Source organism: Eumetopias jubatus, unplaced genomic scaffold (genome assembly GCF_037043125.1).
Source record: "Eumetopias jubatus isolate StellerSeaLion01/CBP00866 unplaced genomic scaffold, mEumJub1_p1.0 scaffold_14, whole genome shotgun sequence".
NCBI classification, from domain to species: Eukaryota; Metazoa; Chordata; class Mammalia; order Carnivora; family Otariidae; genus Eumetopias; species Eumetopias jubatus.
Genome location: NW_028274820.1, coordinates 37652375 through 37676192, shown reverse-complemented (window position 1 = coordinate 37676192; position 23818 = coordinate 37652375). Strand labels below are relative to the sequence as shown.

The window sequence follows — 23818 nt, the reverse complement described above, 5'->3', positions numbered from 1 at the left end:
GGTAGCAGTGGTCTACTGTGGGTGGGAATATAAACGGATACAGAATTTTGGAGGCAATCTGACAGTATCTGTTAAAACTAAAAATGAATATATTCAGTGACCAAGCAGTTTCATCTCTCAGAGATACCCTGACACTTGTGCAAAAGGAGGTATGAATAAGAAAGTTTGCTGTAGGGCGCCTGGGTGGCTCAGATGGTTAAGCGTCTGCCTTCGGCTCAGGTCATGATCCCAGGGTCCTGGGATCGAGTCCCGCATCGGGCTCCCTGCTCCTTGGGAGCCTGCTTCTCCCTCTGCCTCTCTTTCTCTCTGTCTCTCATGAATAAATAAATAAAATCTTTAAAAAAAAAAAAAAAGAAAGAAAGTTTGCTGTAATATTAATTATAATGGAAAAAAATGGAAATAACCTAAAGGCTCATCAGTAAGGTGATGGCCAAATAGACTGTGATACCGTATGAAATTCTATGTGACAATTAAAAAGAATGATGTTAATCTGGAAGGAATTACCTTTAAAGCATAGTGTTGAATGAGTTAAAGGAGAAAAGAGCCAGTTTTAGAACTGTGAGGACAACTTGGTTCCATTTTTCTGAAATACGTATGTATCTCACATAATTATAAAACCAAGTCTGGAAGAGTGTGCAACAAACTGATGATAGTAGCTATCTCTTTGGAAGACACTAAGATTAGAATAGGTGGTAAGTTTGCCAGATTCAGCAAATTAAAAAAAAAAGATATCTGGTTAAATTCCAGTATCAGATAAACAACAACACAAATGTTTAGTATAGGGGCGCCTGGGTGGCTTAGTCGGTTAAGCGTCTGCCTTCAGCTCAGGTTATGATCCTAGGGTTCTGGGATCGAGCCCCGCATCGGGCTCCCTGCTCAGCCGGGAGCCTGTTTCTCCCTCTGCCTGCCACTCCCCCTGCTTGTGCTCTCTCTCTCTGACAAATAAATAAATAAAATCTTTTTAAAAAATGTTTAGTATAAGTATGTTCCATGCACTATTTGGAACAGGCTTACACTAAAAGATTATTCATTGTACATCTGAAATTCAAATTCATCTGAACATCATATATTTTATCTGACAGTCCTAGTAGGTCATCAAGTAGAATTTCTACTCTTTAAGTTTTGTCTCTTTTCATAACACAGATATTTTCACATAGTCTTTATGTGATAAAAAAAATCAGACTTAATTGTATATAAAGAAAAACATGATAATCACTAGGAGTTAGCTTAGTTTCATTCAGAAATTGTCCTCCGATCTAGTCTCATTTTCATGTCAGGTAAGATTGCTAAACTGGTACATTAAAGAATATTATAGTGATACAAGATTTTTATTGACAAAGACTAATTTAGTATCCCCCGCATTTTTCAGAATGCCCACCATATTCTTTTGCTGTGTATTTTGTGAATGTTTATTGTGATGTTTACTGTGATGTCTGGATGGATAAATAAAGTGTATGGAGCATACTTTGACCCAAAGTGTGAAAACATTTATCAGCAGCAAGGATTCCTGGAAACATTCCTGCATCTTAAATTTTCTCATGGAAAATTATTTTCACACCAGAAAATGCCACCACATTATCTAATTTAATCTTTATAACAGTTCTGTGAGAGGACACCTGGGTGGCTCAGTCGGTTAAGCGTCTGCCTTTGGCTCAGGTCATGATCCCAGGGTCCTGGGATCGAGACTGCATCGGGGTCCCTGCTCATCGGGGAGCCTGCTTCTCCCTCTGCCTGTCGCTCCCCCTGCTTTGTGCGCACTCTCTCTCTGTCTCTCTCTCTCTGACAAATAAATAAATAAAATCTTTAAAATATATATATAACAATGCTGTCAGGATAACTGTTGTTTTATTAAAGAGGAAACTGGGGTTCAAAGAGATTAAGTATCATATTTCATCAATTCTAAGATGCCCATTTGGAGTGCATTGTACAGTCACTGCCAGTGGGCTCCAGTCACGACTGAGTAGTTACTGACTGTACACGTGCTAGAGAACTTGCAGAATTAGTCAGTGACTTGGATGAAAATCCTGCCAATACGGTGGCGCTCTTGATCGCACAGAGGACAGAATTGTGTGGGAAAACACAAGACATCGAAAACTCTTGAATGGAAAAGTGATATGAAAGAACAGAACTGTGAGGGAGAAGACATTTTTGGAATACCTTAATCAGATTATTTCACCCAAATTTTAATTGTGATGTATGTTCAAGAACGATATATCATAAAAATGCAAACCTGAAGAAGTCTAAGGAGCCCTTTTACTAAGTATAACTAAAATTTCTGTGTGATGAAAAAGAGTTGTGTCATAGTTTAATTGGCTGTTGTCTTCTTTCTTTAGTGGTCCATTAAAATAATAGTAGATCTTAAAATAGATGGTGTTTTAGATTCCATGAAATACACAAACATGCCTAGCGTCACCTATCAGGAAAGGTACAGTCAGAACCTCATTAGCCCGTCCCCTGAGGCACTGCAGTGAACTGTGAAGGGAATAGGATTGGACACTTTTTAATCTTACTCATAATTAACGTCAGATGTTTTGTATTTCAAGAATTTGAGAATTGTCACAGGGAGATGGCAGTGATAAAAAATCTTTTGTCTTAAAAAAAAAACATTGTTGTCTTTAACATTATTTGGAGAAACCTTGAGTCTCCCAGATGCAGGAGAAACAATGGTAATATTACATCCATATAACACACGATACTTTTCAGAGCACTTACATACATGCATATTACCTGATTATTGTAACAAGATGTGTCACCCTCCCATCGACCAGTGAAAACACTGATACAAGTGGAAATTAGGCGAAATGATTATACTGCTAAGAAGTAAGAATGAACAAGATCCCAAAGGAAAACCAAGAGCATAGTCAATGAAGCCTCTAATGCTGAGCCTGGCAGATAGGTCCTGAATAGCATGAATGACTGGATAACTTCCCAGATTTGGATGGATATTGGAAAGACGGGGGTTTTGTTTTGTTTTTTTTCTAATCGAGGTATAAGAAACATAAATAAAGAAGTGCACTTATCTCAAGCATGCATACAGCTTGTTGGCTTTTTACTAATGTAATTGCCACCCAGATCAAGAAAGAGAACATTTCCAAAGGCTTCTTCGTGCCCCTTCCCAGACCATAACCCTCTCCCCAGAAGTAATGACTACATGGGTTGTTTCATATAAAAGTTTGCACTTTCTTGTGTGTAGCTTTTATTACTCAACATCGTATCTGTGAGAGAAGTTTTTGTTTCTCTCTGTACCAGTAGTTGTGCCAAACAGTTTCCTAAGTGGTTTAAACTAGTTTGTAGTTTTCCATCAGTGCCGTGAGAGGGTCAGTTGCTCCATATCTTTGTCAACACTTGGTGTTGTCAACTTAAGCCATTGTAATGGTGTCTAGTTATGCTTTTAATTTTCAATTACATGGTGACTAATAAGGGTAAGCACCTTTTTGTAAGCTCCTGGACATTTGGATTTCCTCTTTTGTGAAGTGCCTATTCACATCTTCCACCATTTTTAAAGATTGTGCTATATGTCTTTTTCTGATTGATTTGTAGGAGTTCTTTATATGTTGAGGGTGTAAGTCCTTTGTCAGATAATGTGCAGTGCTAAAATCTTTGCCCAGTGTGTAGGAACTTGAATGGGATCCTTCTCTACACTCAGAACGCCAAACATGATTTGAACATCACTTGCATCTCTCTTATCCAAGCACTTTAAAATACAGAGAGGGCTGGACATTTCCCTAATGCCTTTTTAGCCTATTTTGACCATTTTAAGTACCTAGTAAAATATTTTTAACTACAAACTAAACATACGTGGCAGATCATGAAGCCTCATAACTAGGTTTTTAAATGTTAGAAACTTTTCATTTCCAGTGTGCATTTTATATACCCCCAATATGCTGAAAATACAATGCTAGATGAGAAGAGTTTTATGAACTTTAAGTATGAGAAACAATTCTTTTGCCCGCTGTTCTGCTTTATAAATACATTGTGTGTGTGTGTGTGTGTGTGTGTGTGTGTGTGTGTGTGTGTGTGTGTGTGTTGGGGGGTATAAATACCATATTCCTCTTAGATGTATAATAGTATAAAATAAAAGTAAATCACATTCAAGTATAAGCTATTAAGGAAACCTCTTGGCAAACCACCAGGTGTCATGTCTGACAGATTCATTTAAATGACCCTAAAATCTGTGCTGAAAGTTGCCTGGTGCCCCTATTTTTTATATTTTCTAAAGATTGCTCCCTATTAACTTAAACATGTGGTTGGCAAAAGGGACATTTATATATATAATTATATTAAATTGTATTAAATATTAAAATTATATATCATTATATAAATTTTATAAAAATATATTTTTATAAATATATATGTATATATAATTTTAACTGGCAACCACAGAAGAACACCAAAAAGTAAAAATCAGGGGTGGCAGGTGGCTTCGTCGGTTGAGTGTCCCGACTCTTGACCTCAGCTCAGGTCTTGATCTTAGGGTCATGAGTTCAAGCCCCGCCTTGGCCTCCATGCCGGACGTGAAGCCAACTTTAAAAAAAAAAAAAAGGTTTGGGGGGGTGCCTGAGTGGCTCAGTGGGTTAAGTGTGGACTCTTGATTTTGGCTGGGGTCATAATCTCAGGGTCTGGAGACTGAGACCTGCGTGGGGCTCTGCACTGGGCGTGGAGCCTGCTTAAGATTCTCTCTCCCTCTCCCTCTCTCCCTCCCCAGTGGCTCACGTGCATGTTCTCTCTCTTTCTCTCTCTCTCTCTCTCAAAAAAAAAGTAAAAATCACCCACAATCCTACCAATTTAAACACTTGACAGAAAAAAGCAGAAGTTTCTTCCTTTTGTTCCTCCTTCCTACCTCCACCTCCGGTGGTAACAACTTTTAACTGTAGCTGTGTCTCCTTCCAAAAATTTTTATATGTGTTCAAATAAGGTTGCCAGATTTAGCAGATAAAGATACTCAGTTAAATTTGAATTTCAGATAGACAACAACTACTTCTCCATATAAATATATCTCACATATCACATGGGACGTGGTTAAACTAAAAGAGTATTTGTTGTTTATCTGAAATTCAAATTTAACTGAGTGTTGTGTGTTTAATCTGGCCACCCAGATGCAGACACAGCCACACATACATTAACATGTACACTTGCCTTTTATCAAACTCAAATCAAGCTGTATGTATTACCCTAAGGCTTATGCCTTTTGCAGTTGATTTATCCAGCTTACAGAATTACCCAGGTTCTTCCTAATGGCTGCTTCATATTAAACTGTATTTCTCTCTCCTCCTGTTGGTAGACATCTTAGGTATTTCCAGTTTTTTACTATTTCGAACAACCTACCATTGATCCTCTGTGGATTGACTTATGATAGTCTTGTGCTGTTGCTTCTGTAAGATGAATTCCTAGAAGTGGAATTACTAGGTCAGAGCATATTTTAAAAACATTGTTTGTTCAATTCCTGTATACTTACTCACTGAGGCCCACGGCGTGGGCCGCTGAGGGCCAGGTGCACCTGACACACCAGGTCAGGAGGAGCCCAGGTGAAGCTCATGTTTCAGTGTGAGCACCTTGCTTGACCTCTCAGAACCGGCCTCCCCTCCTCCACTGTCCGCCCCATGAGACCAGGCAGTGGTGTTCTTCAGTGGGGCACAGCGCTTGCCACAAAAGGTGACATGTGACACTAATTTAGAATGAATGACTATGGGTTTACTCAAGGGCTTGTTGGGAGGATTAAACGAAACAACGTCTGCGGAGTGCCTGGGATGCTTATTTTTCTCATCCACCCCCATTTCCAGTTTCTCCCTTAGCATTAAGGGCCTCTAACTTAGTAAGGAAGACACTATGGTACAGTAAAATAGGATAAGTTCTGTGTTAGAACCATACCTAGAGGGCTGTGGGATTACAGAAGGTGGCACCTATCTTAGCCTGGGGGTGTGAGGAAAGTTACCCAGGACTTGGCCAAGATCTACTGAAAGTATGTCTTGAAAAATAAATTGGAAAGAGCCAGACAGACAAGATGTGTGTGTGTTGGAGGGAAAGGGCAATGGAGGGAACATCCCAGACAGAGGAAACAGCATTGAAAGGGGGCAAGATAGGGGCGCCTGGGTGGCTCAGTCGTTAAGTGTCTGCCTTTGGCTCAGGTCATGGAATCGAGCCCTGCATCAGGCTCCCTGCTCAGCAGGTAGCCTGCTTCTCCCTCTCCCACTCCCCCTGCTTGTGTTCCCTCTCTCGCTCTCTCTCTCTGTCAAATAAATAAATAAAATCTTTAAAAAAGAAAAGGGGCAAGATATGGGGGCGCCTGGGTGGCTCAGTCGGTTAAGCGTCTGCCTTCGGCTCCAGTCATGATCCTGGGGTCCTGGGATCGAGCCCCATGTCGGGCTCCCAGCTCAGCAGGAGGTCTGCTTCTCCCTCTGCCCTCCCCCCCGCTCGTCCTGCTCTCTCTCTCTCTCTCTCACACTCCTTGTCTCTCTCTCAGATAAATAAATAAAATCTTTAAAAAAAAAGATATGATAGAGTCCGTCACCTTTGGACCACAGAAAGAGCCAGAAATAAAACCAGAGGTGCTTGGGGATCCGACATTAAAGTGCTTTAGGTAGCAAGCTAAGCTCTGCTTTTGTCTTATAGTGAACAGTAGAGGACTTCTGTATGATTCAGATTTATATTTTAGATATATTTTGAGTCAACACTGTGGAGAAAAGATTAAAGATGCTTCAGTCCAGAGATAGATAGCTTATTTGTGTTGGAACACTATTACAATCATCCAGGCAAGAGGTACTGGCAACTTGACAAGGACCTTGGAAATGGGAGAGAAGGGCTGATTTCAAATGTAATTTGGAAACTATAATTACCAGGATTTGGTGACTGATTAGCTATGTGGTCGGAAGAAGAGAAGGAATCTAAAATGTCTGTCAGATTTTGACTTGATCATTTAGGTGGGTGGTGATACCATTTATAAGGTAAGAAATATGTAGGCTGAAGAACAGAGTTTGATGGGAATGGAGAAGCTATTATTGTTTGGGGACATACCGAGATTGCGGTTGCTGTGGAATATTCCAGAAAACGTGAATAGGAAGCTCTGAAGTCTGCATGTCTGAAACTCAAGAGAGCGGTCCCAGCTGCCGTTATGACTTGGGATACATCAGAATATGACCAAGTGTTGGAGCCATAAATGAATACGGTGAGGAGGTTAAGGCAGAATTTAGAACTTAAGATACTTTTGAGACACATAATTGGGAACACAAACAAATGGTGAATGTAACCACTGCAGGCAAAAGAACAGGGAGCTTACCAGAGACCCAGAGAAGGTAATACTGAAAGTCCAGATGAAAGTGGAGACCATGATGTGGTGATTTTCTCTCAGCAGCTTTAATTGTAGGGGTAGGGATGGGTGGTAGTTATAGAATGAGGCTTGGAGAATCAGCATGAGGAGAAGTGAGAGAGAGGATTTTGTGGTGCCTAGAAAGAGAATGATCAGAAATACTGACTGGGAGTTTCGGGTGGGCCAGGGAAAGATTGGGAGCCAAAAGAGGGGCAGGTTTGAGACAACAATCAGTCCAGGAAGTTTTGGGGAGGGACATCCTTAAACCAGAGCCGCACTCAGTGTATATATGTACCTATAGCTGGATGCTCTTAAAATACTAAGTTCTCCAGCCCATCTTTCCTGGACAATTCCTATTGCACTGCCTATTTTAATGGTTAACTTGCTGAATTCTTTGTAAGACAATTAGATTCTTAATCTCATTTTCTTCTTTGCCTTGGTGCATAGCTCTTCAATTCCATTTAGCTTAAAGATCCCTTTTCTCTTGACCTCCATGCTTTTCCTGACAAGATATGACCACCCAGAGCCTCTTCTTCCTGTATCGAAGGAGTTATTAGTGAGGAGCATATGGTTCTCCTCCCCCTGGAGATGCATTTGCTCTCTCCTTACAGGCTCAGCTTAAAAATTCAGTCCTTGCAACAACATGGAATAAAAAACGTTGAGCCCCCATAAACAGCTGTGCATGCAGCTTTACCCAAAACAGATAATATGCACAGATGTGTTTATGGGAAGGAAGCATGAATACACAGTGTGTTGTTTTCAGCTTCTCACCACTGCAAGGATTTCTTTTCTTTTTCAAGGAAAGAGGTACATTGTGGTAAGCAGTGTTTTATGACCTATCATAAAAACCCTTGTAAAGACCATTTTTGACCAAATGAAGCTAAGTGTTCTTTTCAGAGTTCTCGTTTGCTCCTCTCCCCCTCTCTGTATTGGAATGCACATGGTTCAGCATTAATGGATAACATAAGGAAATAATATCACAAATTCTAATTCTTATTTGTTAAGCTGGGAGAGCAACCAAACTTAATTATGTAATAAAGTTCATTAGTAATGTTTTTCCCTACTCAGCAGTAGCTTCTGAATATATATGTTGATTAAGTAAAAAATTATATTGCATTCTTAGAGTAAATGATTATGATCACGTGAAAACACCCATCAGAGAGTTTGAGGGAACGTCCCCAGTTGGAGGCCTTGTAGAAAAATCACTTCAGGTACAAAGTAAAAAGCAACTTAAAACCACCTTAGAAAGTTGGGTTATTTACAAAAAGAGGCCTATAATGCATTCCATGAATATTAACAGGTAATTTCTAAGGATGCTTCTAGATCTAAGATGCTAGCGATCTTTAGACTTTCAAAATAAAGAACAGGCAACACAACACTTGATTTAATTAAAATAAATATTTTAAAATTTGTGCCATTTAATGTGCACACAGTAGTGTTTGTTGATCTTAATAATGACTGTTTGGGAAGATGAGAGGCTGTCCATGTACTAACGAGAAAACTAGATGGATCTGAACTTAGCCAGATGCCATTGCTAATGATGGGTCCTCTTCTTGACTTAGTGGCACCAGTCCTGAAGCTGGGAGGTTCACACACTAGTTTTAGTCTTCACAACCACCCTGCAAGAAAGTGTTATCCCCATTTTATGGATGAGGAGACTAAGGCTTGATGCTAGGGGAGGGGAGCTTAAATAACAGGCCCAAGGCTACCCAGCATGTAACCTGGAGATGTAGCGGAGCCCTCAAAAGATGGCCTGTTAAAGTTGACCCGTGAAAACACTCACATAATGCATTTGTCTCTTGAATTGACTTTCCTCTTGTTTTCCCTTTCTGATGTTCTAATGCCGACCTTACTGTCTTATGTCTAGAGCAGAATAATAGCCTCCTTACAGCACCTCCCATCTATTCTGTATGCTAAACCATCAATAACAACACACCATTCTTTTACACAGTTTCACTAGTTTCCTACTGACTACAAGATAAGACTATGAACTCCCTACACAGACTCAGCAGTAAAACCCTTTGCAGGGTGGTCCCATTTAGCAGTGACCGCTCTCCAGGGGCTATTGCTGGTCCTCGAACACCTAGGCAGTTGTTCTCTAAAACCTCTGCTAATGAGGTCTTCCAGGCAGATGCTTCCCCAACACCTAATAGTACTCCAAGGTCAGTGTGGATGCTGCTTCCTCCTCAGTGCTTAACTCAGTGCCTGTGGCCCCTATGCCATTTGTTGTCCTTGCCGTATGCTGACTTGAAGTGTGTAGGTGTACATTTACATCTTCTCTCCCATCCAAACAAGGGTGCCCAGAGCCCCTGTCTTAGGTGTGTGTGTGTAACATCACCTACACAATGCCTGACACATAGGAGGGACTTCCTATTTCTTTGGAATAAGTGGTAGTAATGCGTTGTGTTCACTTTACACCATATAAAGTACTTAAATATGTCGTGTCCTACTTATTATATGTAATTATATATTATTACAATATATGTAATTATATATAAATATATATCTTATTAAGTCTCTTCAAGGTTATTTCCATTTTTATAGATGTGAAAACCAAGGCCCACAACTGTTGCAAATGACTTGCCTTAAATTATATAACTAGTAAGTAGAAGTTCGGATGCAGTGCTCTTAGCTCTAAATTCAGTGGCCTTTCTTTTAAATCATACTGCCCTCAAAAATGGAAATTTGCATCTCACATGTAGGGGGCTCGCTTAGGTTATATACATTTCCAAGAGAAATTTCTTTTGTCTTTCCACTTGGCAAATACTCAATAAATTCTTAGTGAATAACTGATAAACCACAGTGGAGAGTTGTAGCCTTTTCACTAACGACTCAGGAATCAACTTAATTAGTGAAGATGTTTTATATAACTCCTGTACACAGAGCCAAGAGCAAAAGTCATTATATTTCATCTACATGCCTGTCTATGCACTGTTAAGTAATTCATCAAATCAAGTAAAATCAACAGATTTCTCTGTGTAAGGTGCCTTGTTGGATTCCATGGAGAGTATAAACAGGCCCCACGTTCCTATTTCTCAAGAAATTTACAGTCTAGCTCAATAGCACTTGACAATTTAAAAAACAAATCAAATATTTAATATACAATAATAATAATAATAATATCTCTGCAGCTCTGTGCTGGAGGCAGGGCAGAATTTATCCTGAGTTTTTAAAAGATTTTATTCATTTATTTGAGAGAGAGAGAGAGAGCGCAGAAGCACAAGCAGGGGGAGGGGCAGAGGGAGAAGAGGAAGAAGCAGACTCCCTGCTGAGCTCGGAGCCCCATGCAGGGCTCAATCCCAGGACCCTGAGATCATGACCTGAGCCAAAATCAGACACCTAACCGACTGAGCCACTCAGATGCCCCATCCTGATTTTTGTGAATAAAAAACTGAGGTTCAGAAAAGTTGGGCCTTGGTTAGTCAGTTGGCTAGTGCCCAAGATGCAATGGAACTTAGTCGGTAGCACTGGATTAAGAGACCACGCTTTGAGAAACATTGATGTGGTGATATGAAATTAAAGGATTAGAAGATTTAGCCAGTGGTCTAATTCTGCACCCAAGTGGTGTCTTAAGCAACGTAATTTGATTTATAGAATCCTTCTCTTAGGGATGAGAGAGAGAAGTGACTTACTTAGAGTCATACCTCTAACTGTGGAACTGTGTGCTAAAATCCATGTCTTTTGATGATCAGGTTGCAAGAATTTTGGATAGAGTTGGTAAGACAGAAAGAAAACATCTTTCACTGTTTTTATTCCATGCTTCAGTGTTCATTATAGACCTAGGGGTATTATATTTCTGAAATAATGAACCAAAAGTCTTAACACACATATGAAGATGCTCTCATGGCTAACAGGTAGGAATACTGATTTCTGTGCTATGCCTCTTTGGTCTCTATCCCCTAATCCAAACCTACTTTTTCTGTTTCCCTAGAGTTTTATCACCTGCCAGAGTATTCCTCCTTGGGAAGAGAGTCAGTGAGTTCTTTTTAAGCTCATGGTGTTTATAGACTTCATAGTCATTTCCAATACAGTTTGGGTCTCACTCCTCGGTGAAAAGTCATTGAACATCTATGGACACTTGTTAATACAGTGTCCTAGGAGTCTAGTGTATCTGAAGGAAGAGTGATTAAAGCAGAGCCCTCTTTCAGAAGATGGGGCCATAGAGCAGTGAGTGAGTAAAGTTGGAGGAAGTCCTCAGGAGTCCAAGATCGGAGACCAGAGAGCCAGATGGGCTTTGTCTGAGGGCATTCAAGCATGAGAATGATCTGATGGGATCAGGTCTGCATGTTAAAAAAGATCAGGCTAAGGGCACCTGGGTGGCTCAGTCTGTTAAAAACCCAAGTCTTGATTTCAGCTCAGGTCATGATCTCAGGGTCTCAGGGTCGTGAAATGGAGCCTGGCGTTGGGCTCCACACTCAGCGGGGAGTCTGCTCCAGATTTTCTCTCTCCCCCTCTCCCCCTGTCCCTCCCCCTCCAAATCCCCCTCACTCTCTCCCTCTCTCTAAAAATAAATAAATCTTTAAAAAAAAGTTTGGCTAAAGATAGTATACAGATAAAAGTAGAATAGCACATGACCATTAAAAATTGGGCAGTAGATCTGTATTCCTTGACATGCAAATGAGTTCAGTATACATTATGATGTGAAAAAGGGAAATTACAGAATCATATACACTAGTATTCCATTTATAAAACAGAAAATAACTTTCTATTTGAGAATATGTGCATAGAAAAATCCGGGAAGGATACACCAATATGTTAATTGTGGTTATCTTTGGATGGGAGAATTGTGGGTGGTATTTATGTTTTTCCTTGTGTTTTGATTTTTTTTTATATTAACAGTGAATATGTGTTACATTTCTAATCAGAAACATAGAAGATCTTTTTCTTTTTGGAGAACAGCAAAGGGGAGGGAGGGATCCAGTGTGAAATGCCATGGCAGGGTTAACTTAGGAGTAGAATGTCCCATTGGTTGTGGCAAACGAGTGGTTATTAGTGATCTTGCACGAGCTGCCACATCTCCATTCACTGTAGTGACATGATGTGGATGAGAAATAGGAAAATGTGCATTGCTGTGTAAAGATCATTGTCAGAGAAAAGAAGGGGGAGGGACACCTGGCTGCCTCAGTTGGTGGAACATATGACTCTTGATCTCAAGGTGGTAAGTTCGAGCCCCATGTTGGGTGTAGAGATTCCTTAAAAATAAAATCTTAAAAAAAAAGAAGGGGGTCGCTTGGGTTGTTTATTGGTCAAGGGACAATAGAGAGGGTAAAGGAATGGCTAGTTAGAGCAATGGTGACTTGAATAAGCTGAAATGAATGTGACCCAGAGTTTAGGAGGAAGATGAATACTATGTAGAAGGAAGGAAATCTTTCCTACCAGAAGATAAAGGAGAGGGCTAGGTGCCAGTGCTTATACATTTATAGGTGAACATAAGGGAGGTGATAGCATTCCCTTGATGGTCTGCATTTCTCCCTGTAGTGGAGTGTAGGCTAGAGTGCTAAGAGAAGAAAGGAAGATTGATAATGTAGGGAGACAGTGGTAAAAATTCAGACCAGCTTATAAGGACAGCAAGAGGGCCCATTAGGGACCAGTAGGGTTACCTGGCACTATGATAATCAGGACTGGAGGCTGACTTCATATTGATAATGGACACACACATGATCATTCCCCCCTCAACCCACATAGCTCTCTGCAATACAGGTACAGCAGCCAAGAAAGAAAGAGTGGTTGGGCTAACTGAGGATTAAGCTTTGTATAGAAGGTAAGATAAAATGACCAACGAGAGATGAGGGAATTGGCAGATCTAGCAAATGGTGTGTGAAGAAGTTGCTCTCCAAGTTTAATTAGTTATGCTGTCTAATAAGCTTATGTAAATTTAAGTGCTATGTTGATATTCAAATAAACGTAATTAAAGTAATTTAAACATTTTTTAATTAAAATATTTTATATCAGAGTTGAGTGATCACACATTCCTGTGTTTAGCCATGGAAGTAAATGGCGAAGAATGGCATGGGGTTAAAGAAGTCAAAGGTCTCTGAGGTTAAGGTGGTAGCTAGGGCATCCTGCGTAGTGTTGCAGTCATGCAGGGAAACGGTGAATGTAAGGTAGAGAGGATGAGCCGTAGACCCTGAGGAATATGGACGACTGATAGCAGGTGATAGCGATGAAGAAGAGGATGTTGTGACAATAAATGGAAGGAGGTGTAAGTTTCAAAGAGAAAAAGATAACCACCTTGAAGTGATAACTGGCAACAAGAAAGGAATGTTGGTACAGGCCCTGTGACGGGAGAGGGGGTGTCAGGCAAACAGAGCTGTAAATGAAAGATAGTGACCTTAACAGGTTTTAGTTAATATAATTTTAGTTAAGTTTGATTGGTTAGAATAATTTTCAACTGCAAATTATAGAACACTCAATGAAAAAATAGCTTTAAGTAAGGGCATTATTGCTGTAACTACAGGACTAGAGGTGGGCAGCCCCAGAGTTGATGCAGCTATTCAGCAATATCCTCGAAAACTCACTCTTTCCCTCATTACACTCTGCAGATGATGTCTCCCTTTGTGTTTCAAGATGGTTGCTACTGCAAGGTCATATCCTCAAGCAGTAGCACTTCTAGTGTAAGATGCCCGGATGGGGGGTGGGGGCTGGGAGGTGAGGAGGAAGTACAGCAAGAATTTTCTACTGTAGTCCTCTTACAAAGGGGAAAAATACTTCCCGAAACTCTAGAGCAGATTTGCCCATACGTCTCATTGGCTAACACTAAGTCTCATGTCCATCCCTGGATCAGTTCCTAACCAATGGGAATGTGATTACCTTGGACCAGTCCTCCATGGCTGGCAACCAACAATGTCTTACAGGAGGCAAATAATAATATGCTCCACTCTGGAGCAGAAAACCAACTTTTGTAATACATTACCTCATTTGGAGAGGAGGGAAGTACTTAAGTGAGGGGAAAATTCTCAGAAGAGGGAAATGAGAAGGAGAATGGGGAAAGATAAGAAGGTATTTTTCCAAATGCAGCCATTAAAAAGCATATTGTTAAAAAAAAATTATTAAGAATATGCGGTGAAATGGGGAAATATCCACAGTGTGTTGTTAAATGTTTTAAAAAGATCACAAAACAACGTGCATAGGACAAAAACCATTTGGATCATTAGTCAGTAACCTCTAGGCACTTGTGCTTTGTATTTTCCTACTTATGCAATGCCGATTTTTGTATCCTGCTCTGAAAAAAGTTATAATTAACATTGCTATTTGTAGTTTCAATTCCCGATGACTTTCCACTGTGGGTTAATAATAGCCATCATGGTGACATAATGATTCCTTCTTTCAGACCGTCCATTTAGTCATTGTCCTTCGAATACCAACATTTCCAGGCTCGGTAAAAATTAGTTGTTCTTTTCTTATTTCTAGTTAGTTGAGACCAATTCTTTACTTACTTCAGCATTATCATCACTTCCAGGAATGAGTAATATATGGATTCTTTTCGTTCTCTCTTTAGAATACATATTTTATTAATAAAATTGGCATACAAAGCCACTTTTCTTATGCTTTTATCCAGTTGCCTAGAAGCAGTAAAAATAGAAAGTCAGCACTTGCAATTAGGGGCCTTGCCTTTGTTTCTGCCGAAGAGTCCCGAGGCGATGTGTTGCCCTTACTCAGTTATCCCGTTCTCGCCCACGCCCACGCCCGGCCGGGGCACAGTGTGATGAAGTGACAGAGAATAGGAGACAGCTTGACTGGAACAAAGCTCACATGTGACTCTTGTAGCTCATCTCCAGCTCCTCCCATTTATTGCTTGCTTTGAATTCATGAATTACAACTTTCCAGGTGATCTGAAGTTTTAAGGAACCGGCTTTAACCCCCCTCTTGCTTTGTCAGAATTTGTTTTGCCCTTTGTGATTTTAGATGGGCATTCTTTGGGGACTCCTGAGGACCAAAATGGGAAGTGGGGGGAACCTGTCGATAAAGCAGTCTTTGCAGCCCATTGTTGTTGTTGGGAATTGATCAGTGGAAGCATGAAGGAGCTTCTGTCAAGTTTTGAAGTAGAATAAAGGTGTATACCATACAGTCAGCTTGATGTGGAGACATTCAGCAGATTATCCCTGTGCATAGACATAGGAGTGAGTGACATCACCAGTGATTGAAGGACCTGCCAGCTGACCCAGACGTGGCTTCGTTATTCACTACTCCATTGCTTTATGTAGTAATATCATATCATACTTCACGGGAGAACTGTGATTTTAAAAGATCCTAGCACTAAATCTGGCAATTCCACTTCTGGGTATGTATATCCCAAATAATTGAAAGCAGGGCTGCAAAGAGATATTTGTACGCCCATGTTCATAGCAGCATTATTCACAGTAGCCAAAAGGTGGAAACAACCCATATGTCCATCAACAGATGAATGGATAAGCAAAATGTGGAATATAGATACAATGGAATATCATTCGGCCTTAAAAAGGAAGGACGTTCTGACATATGCTACCACGTGGTTGAATCTTGAGGACATTTTGCTAAGTGAAGTAAGCAAGTCACAAAAAGACAAATACAGTACGATTCCAGTTACACTGAGGTATCTGGAGTAGTCTAATTCATAGAAACAGAGAGTTAGGAGAGTGGTTGCCACGGTCTGGAGAGGAGGGAGAAATGGGGAATTGTTCAATGGGTATAGTTTAAGTTTTGCAAGATGGAAAAATTCTGGAGCTTGGTTGCACCACAGTGTGAATAAACTCAGTACTGAGCTCTACACTCAAGAATGGTTAAGATGATCAGTTTTATGTTATTTGTATTTCACCACAATTAAGAATTTTAAAACATATAGTCATGATCCACAAAAACAAAAAAAGATTCTAGGACTAGCCCTCATTATTGTCATTATTATTAAAGTGTTCTTCTTTCTTTATGGCTTTTACCATCACCCTTTATGTGTAAGTGATCATGATCTTTTATTTCTATTCCTAATCATAACCCCTACCTTAAACCAACGTGGTGTCAGTTTAATGTAAAGTACCTTTGTTGTATGTGATCCATTTTAGGCTCTAGACTCCTGTAATACCCTCCATAGAAAACAAGCTAGATAGGAGGCCTTTGTAGGAAACAACAAACCATTATGAAGATACTTGAAACTTGAATAACAAATTTGAAAACACTGTAATTTACACATTATAAGGAGGACAGAAATGATTGACTACAGGTTGTGTAGGTCTTATTTTTAGTTTTTAAATAGATAGGCTGTTGATGTACATTTTTGTCACTAAAACCTTGAGGACATGACTATGTCAACATAGATAAAGCCAAAAATCCAGAATTGTCCATTGAAAGCTGTCATTTGTGTGATTTACTATATGGTATAAATTGGGTGTTTTAGTATCTTTTGGAATTAATTACACTATGTAGTTGGAAAAAAAGACCCAATGATAAAAGTTTTTCCCATTAGAAAAGCTTGAGGTAAGTTTTCAGTTTGTTTGTTTGTTTGTTTGTTTTTGAAGAAATAATAGGATTGAACCTTTAGAACACCTATAAGAAATGATTACACAGCTTTACAGATTTCTAGTATTCAGACTGAAGTGCAGAATCTTCTAAGGGGGTGACCAAGGACAAAACCCCATCCAGAATCACTGGGAGCCAGACTTCATTCCATGATGGTGTCCTGTTGAAACATGCTTCGGAGTGAGGCCCCCAAGTGACTGTTTATCCTAAGTATGACTAGATGTTTAAACCTTTGCTACCAGAATCGTGCACTGTAATGTAAAAATCTCTGTTTAACATAAAGAGCCTTAATTGGCAGTATCCGTAGTTTCATTGCCTTGTATCACCAGGATTACTGTGAAATATGTATCTTGTATAAGATTAATTTAGATTAAAATCTCGAGGAGCTAATTTAAAAGTATGTCTCACAATACTATAAACTGAGATCGAACAGATAATAAACTTAAGTAAAGAATCCTTTGAAATGTCTTTGATCCAAGCACTTCTTGTGATTCTGAAGGAAAGGTGTTTTTCCTGCCTTGTTTAGTGTTACAGTTTTATTCGTTCATATCATTCTCAGGAATTGGGACCATGTCTTATTCTTCTTTGTGATTGGAGTCCCTGACATAGCGGAGTATATTTTCCCTTCAAGATTAGGTGTTCCAGTGAATGACGGTTAAAGATTGAGGCGGGTTCCCACATAACGCTTATTATAGGTCTATAACGTGCATCAACCTACCTCACAGTTGAATTACTAAGATAATGAGACTTGGGCAAAAAATTTATAAATCTTTTAATTTAAAGCTCATATAGTTCCCCTGGATATTGTAGGGCAACTGTAGCTGGATATTGTAGGTTTAAAAGAAAACCCTGTTTGCTCACCAAAAAAAATTTTAAAATAGCCTAATAAAAATCTAAAGAATGGTAATCCTTATGTAAAATCAACTTCCCATACATCTATAAGCATCATTTACATGGAATCAGCGTTAGTGCACTTACAAGGCTTGGCACTCTTAAACCGTGCTGGTTGTAATAGATGCAATGGTGACAAGTCATTTTAATGTACCCCAGCCTTTAAATGAAGGGGAACTAGATTCTCAGTATAAGTTCCAAAATAAGGCAACTAAAACCAAATAATAATGATGATGGCATATCCCAGGGGGGAAAACCATGCAGCTATTAAAAATCATGTTGCATTAAAAAAAAAAAAAAAGATATATAGTAGAAGAATTTTGTTGGCGTGGCAAAAATATTCATAATGAATCGTTAAGTGTTTTTAAAACAACCACAAAATGATGTGTACAGATTAATAATCACTTTTATTTATAAATACAAAAGTGTATATTAATATTCTTTATATGTGCTATATGTTATATATATTTATATATGTAAATACAATATACTTATGCTTACAAATATAGCAACGTCTGTAATTTTTGAAAGACCAGAAAGACAAAAATTATTTAACAGTGAATTTTTCTCTGTTCTCTAAGTGGTAGAATTTTGAGTGATTTCTGTTCTTCCTCTGGATTTTTTTTTTAATATTTTATTTATATATTTATTTATTTATTTGAGAGAACGCACACTCACACGTGAGCAGAGAGAGAGAGAGAGGGACAAGCATACTGCGCGCTGCCATCTCATGACCCGGAGATCATGGCCTGAGCCAAAATCAAGAGTTAGATACTTAACCAACTGAGCCACCCAGGCGCCACCTTCCTCTGGATTTTTAAAAATTTTTATGTTTCTGCATTAAGCATGTACCAGTTTAATAAGAAAGACGTAGTACGTCCTATATAAATAAATACCGAACTAAAAGCAATACACACTTTTTTTTTTTACTCTGATTCAGGTTTTTTATAAACTTTAGATGGGCTTTATTATTAATTCAAATTATAACATTTTTATTCTGCTAATTGTCTGCTTAAAGCATCTGAACGCTGAAAAATGAACCAAACAGATTTACTCTTTTTTTTTTTTAAAGATTTTTTATTTATTTATTTGAGAGAGAGAGAATGAGAGAGACCACGATAGGGAAGAGGGTCAGAGGGAGAAGCAGACTCCCTGCTGAGCAGGGAGCCTGATGTGGGACTCCATCCCGGGACTCCAGGATCATGACCTGAATCGAAGGCAGTCGCTTAACCAACTGAGCCACCCAGGCGCCCAAACAGATTTATTCTTTGTACAGTGTTAAATGGGTGGTGTTTAGCAAATATAGGAAGGGAAAGATGACAGGCTGGCATGGCATTACTTTAGGTTAATCATGCTGTTTAAAATCCAGGGCTTACAAGTCACGTGCATACGTTTCCAGTAATGACTGATTTGCCCCACTGCTTTCGTTAACATTGCATGCTTCGTTTTCACACTGGAAGTGTGTGTATTGTGAGGTGTGTGACTTGCCATGGTTCTCAGGTCCTGAAGGACTGACCCTCACCAGTGCAGTTTTCGCCGAGAGTTTTGCCTTCGAAAACCTGGAATGTAAACCCTCCCAGCTCAGAATGTCCATGCCAGTGCATCTCAAAGGGATTCTAGTACACCTGTGACATTGCATACCTCTTCTCAGTGCTTTGTTTCCAGTGCTAAGGATTCAGCAAGTTCCTGATGGCACTGGCCACATTGTCTTACAGTTGTTTTTGACTATCTCCCCTGGGGAAACAGAACACTTGAATGACTGTCATTCATTGAATGCTTACCATGTGCCAGAACTGCACCATCCACTTTGCATACGTTACTTCATGTAATCTCATAATACTATAAAAAATAAGCACTATCTTCTCTTCATTTTATGGAAAACTGAGGCTTTGGTTTTCAACAAGCTGGCATGTAAAGACAGAACTCCCAGCTCTGAACGAAAAACCAGGACCGTGAACCAATAACCAAATATGGTCCAGCTGATGAACAAGTGTGTCCTTACAGTCTCTGCCGGCTCTGAAGCCCATGATGCTGCCTTCCCATTTTTCTAGTCCTTATATGAACAAAATAATTCCATCCTCCCTTGTGTACACCATTTGCACAGTATCTTAGAGGGTAGGTCAATCTTGTTAACCCGAGATTTCAAAGGATCCAGTGGTCAGCATCTTGAATTCCTACTTTCAGACACTGTTTCTGAGGTTTAAATCTTCTCTCTAATTTTACCGGTTCCAAAGTTAGAAAAAGATGTGACACTGGTTTATTTTTTGAACACCCCCACCCCACCCCGGCTCCATGCCAGTTGATAATGATAGCAGTAAGAGCTGCCATTTATTGAACGCTTACTACTACGCTAAGTGCTTTACAAACAGTGATCCTCTGAAGTAGGTTTTGTTGCTTCCCCATTTTACAGATGGGAGAATGGAGGCTTGGCGAGGTTAAAGGGCTTACCTGGCTTCACGTACTCATTCGAACATTGATCTAATAAAGGAGTGCTTTGGGGATTTGAACCCACTTTTTCTAGGCTATGGTTTGAATCAAGACTTATCTATTGGCTAGTGCTGTTACTTGGGGCTAATTATTTACACCTGGGAATCAGCTTCTAGACCTATGAAATGGGGGTGACGCTATTATTTACCTCAGTGTTGGGTTGTATATTGAGTTACTAAACAGAATGTGTTTAGAACAGTGCTTGACATGTAGTGAGTGCTTAGTGTTCGGTGCTATAAAAGTAGTAGGAATTACCATTAATATTATTATCATTTACTGGATTTTAATTGTTGAAATAACATATTGAACCGTATAAAGGTGTATGAAATAAAAAATGTCTCCCTCTTACCACTTATTTCCTCTCCCCAGTTCACTACAGACACCAGTTTGGTATTTATCTTCCAGAATATTTCCCATACCATCTGAAACTATTTTTAAATTTTCCTTTCATTAATAAAATACAGGTCAATGTGAAATTTTTTGTTAGTGACCTTGAGAATGGGAGACTGGAGAGGTAGGAAAGGAGACGAATTCATTTATGCATCAAATGCTTTCCAACGCTGAGGATTCAGCATGTTGAATTTCTGTTGGGACAGTTTATTGATTTTCTTTTTTGGTTTTATTTAGGATATGATGTTTCAGCTTCTCCGAGGTCTAGACTTCCTTCATTCTCACCGCGTAGTGCATCGTGATCTAAAACCACAGAACATTCTGGTGACCAGCAGTGGACAAATAAAGCTGGCTGACTTCGGCCTTGCCCGCATCTACAGTTTTCAGATGGCTCTTACCTCAGTGGTGAGTGAGAAAGTGCTATTCTTTCATTAAGCTTACGTTTCCTCTTTTAAATGACGAACTGCCCTGATACCATGCCCCTAAGATTATTACTGCCTGTGCTCAGTTGGTGGACAAAATGTCTTTGCACTTTTTAAAAAGGGCTAGAAAGAAAGGATTTTGCTTTCAACTACAGACGCATCCAGCCTGGGCTTGTCACAGACAGGACCTGTTGCAGAAACCGTCCGTTACGTTGTCACCACTAGAAAGGAATCAGTTACCAGTTTCATATGCTTTTTGCCATAACCACTATTTTCAGAGCTGCATACACAAAATCTGGGGAAACACAGCTCAAGGGTTTAGGGAAGCAGAGTCCCAGGAACGCTGATCTGTCTGTAGCATCCTGGGTGGGAAGCAGCCAGGTACCTGCACAGGGTGTGAAAGCACTCTTCGGACGCTATGGTGCTGACTATGACGAAGAAATTAAATTTACAGGGAACTAGGTTGCCCCATGAATAAGCAGCAGCCTCCCCCAACCCACCACCACCACCACCGCTGCTGGGTGATGCCTTCATCCAAGCCAAAATACAAAGGGTAAACCCAAGGGCCTGTTTTGTCAAAGAATGACAGTTATGGTATCCTAGGGTTTTTTTTATCTCCTTCAGACACAAAACCGTGAAGTAGGCACTAAGAACTTTTATCTTTGAAAGACCTGTTTTACATGCAGTGAATTCATGCAGAGATACAAAAAGCCAGGGAATGTCCCTTTACTGTGCTACTTACTTGGGGTAGGAGGTTGATGCCACGAATCCCCTTGGGTCCATGAAGACTGTAAAAATTGTCCTCAAAGCATTAGATGAAGCCTTAAAAAAAAGACTCTTCTTGGGTCAATATGTCATTTTTCACATAGTCCCTCTCTAGCCCTGAAGCGATTCTCCGTCATGGGTGGCACTGCCCTGGGTGGAGGGCATTGCTGAGAAATGTATGGCAGCATCTTTGGTCATCCTAATGACTTGGGGGATGGCAGTGACCACTAGGAGGCTGGTATTCTGCCCACCAAAGAATTGTTTACCCAAATTTGCATAATGCCTCAGCTGAGGAATTAGACAGAAGGGGAGCTGGAAATTCCCTGAGATAACTTGGCTTAGGAAAACATTCAGTTTACAAAAGTGTTCCATTTCCCCACCCCCAAAATATGGTTACTACAACCTGGACACGTAAGACCACATACTTTCCCAACCTTTTATGCTTTACCTAGGGCGTCAGAATCTTTACAGAGGTTTCCTTGGAGTGTGTCACCATTGTTGAAAGATAAATCATAGTTTTGAGAAGACAAAGCACAAGACGGTATTTCAAGGATATGCCTCAGCTTTGGGCTGGGTCGAGTGAGCCCTTGTATTCTTACATAATTACAGCCGAACTGCTGAGTCTGTGTGTTTCCCCAGTGGGAAGGGTTAGGTAGGCTGTGGGCTTCCCTAGAATATAGTTGTGCATGTTGTTTGGCGTCCCGGAGGAAAAGTTTAAATAGGCTTTGTGATTCCAGTGGTCATCGGGGAAGCAAATGGAAGGAACTGATCTCCTTGGGTACTTTAATTGAGGGAAGGGTGAGGCATAACTGAGACAGACTCTTTATTTTGATTCCCCCGAAATGGGCACAAAAAACCATAAATAAAAACAGGAAACCCAGTTGGGTTTTTTTTTATTTTTATTTTTTTTTTTGCTTATTAAATTTGAGGAATGATAGCCCAGCTTGTGCGTAACATCAATTAACATTCCATTCTTGCTGAAAGTTGATATGTTCAGACAGGAAACTGTAGACAAATTATTTCACAAAGAAAAGGGGAAAGGCAGTCATAAATACCTGATTTTTCAGTGTCTAATTCGTACTGCATACTTTGTATTTCATATGGTGACATAAAGTAAAAAATACTAGCAACTGGGAAAGACACTGGAACAAATTTGACATTATTTGCAAGAATGATAGCTGGAATTTAATGTCAGTAATAAAGGTTATGATTCCTAAAGGGTACTGCATTTAAAATTTTTCCCATTGTTTTGTGTTTTTCTATTTAAGGAAAAGTCCATTTAGTATCGTGATGCATTAGTTACCATATACGTGGTGATATATAAAGACTTAGGATCAGTTTTTCAGACTGAACTGGTATTTATTTTTAGAATTTCTTGAAGTGAAAAAGACTGAGTTCTACTTCCTGGAAATACACATTTTTTAGTGGGTTATGTCATACAGGACCTGGGAATCAACTTAATCTGTGGAATGTTAAAGGAATTACAAGTTAACTGATTCGAAACTGGCATCGTACAGCCATGAGAAATGCTAATATATTAGTTCTCTGCCAAAGCCTGACTCAAGTGTCCCCTTCTGGTGCTCCCTGCAGAAGTCAGTCCCACCTTCCTCCTTCAGTGGTTCAGAATGACATCTTACTCATGTCTTTCATAACACCGTTTTCTCTCTTGGTTGTAATTATTTTTAGGGTCTTCTATATCAGGCTGTATGCTCCTGGAAGGAATTGGCCTTTTGGGAAGAAATTTAGGACGGTTTAAGAGTGGACAGTTGTCATAGCTGTGGGTGGTGCGTAACTTAGGGTGTGTAACAAATACCTATTTATTTAAAGGTTGTAGAATGAAGACGTGAATGGCTGTAGCGAATGCCTCAGACTCAGGCGAGGGGCCCCTGGCCTGGATCTCATACTTCAGAGGAGCCTGCCCTGGCCCTTGCACCAGCCAGGCCTCCCTTCGTGGAGCATCGGATCCAGGCTGCCAGGGAGATGCTCCAGCTAGAGTCTGAGACGCCTCCCCTTCCCGCCACACTCAGGGCATTGCAATTCCCTGATCGGAATGGGTCCTTCCTCCTGACAG

General features: G+C 39.9%; 1 protein-coding gene across 4 annotated transcripts in view; it reads left to right on the top strand.

Annotated features, from left to right (window-relative positions):
* CDK6 (cyclin dependent kinase 6) overlaps positions 1 to 23818 on the top strand; it is a 229441-nt gene that overhangs the window by 92670 nt on the left and 112953 nt on the right. For all 4 annotated transcript variants that reach the window (XM_088018217.1, XM_028119543.2, XM_028119557.2 and 1 more), the window contains exon 4: positions 20798 to 20965. In XM_088018217.1, the coding sequence (XP_087874343.1) occupies positions 20798 to 20965 (168 nt within the window). The remainder of the gene's footprint in view (positions 1 to 20797; positions 20966 to 23818) is intronic.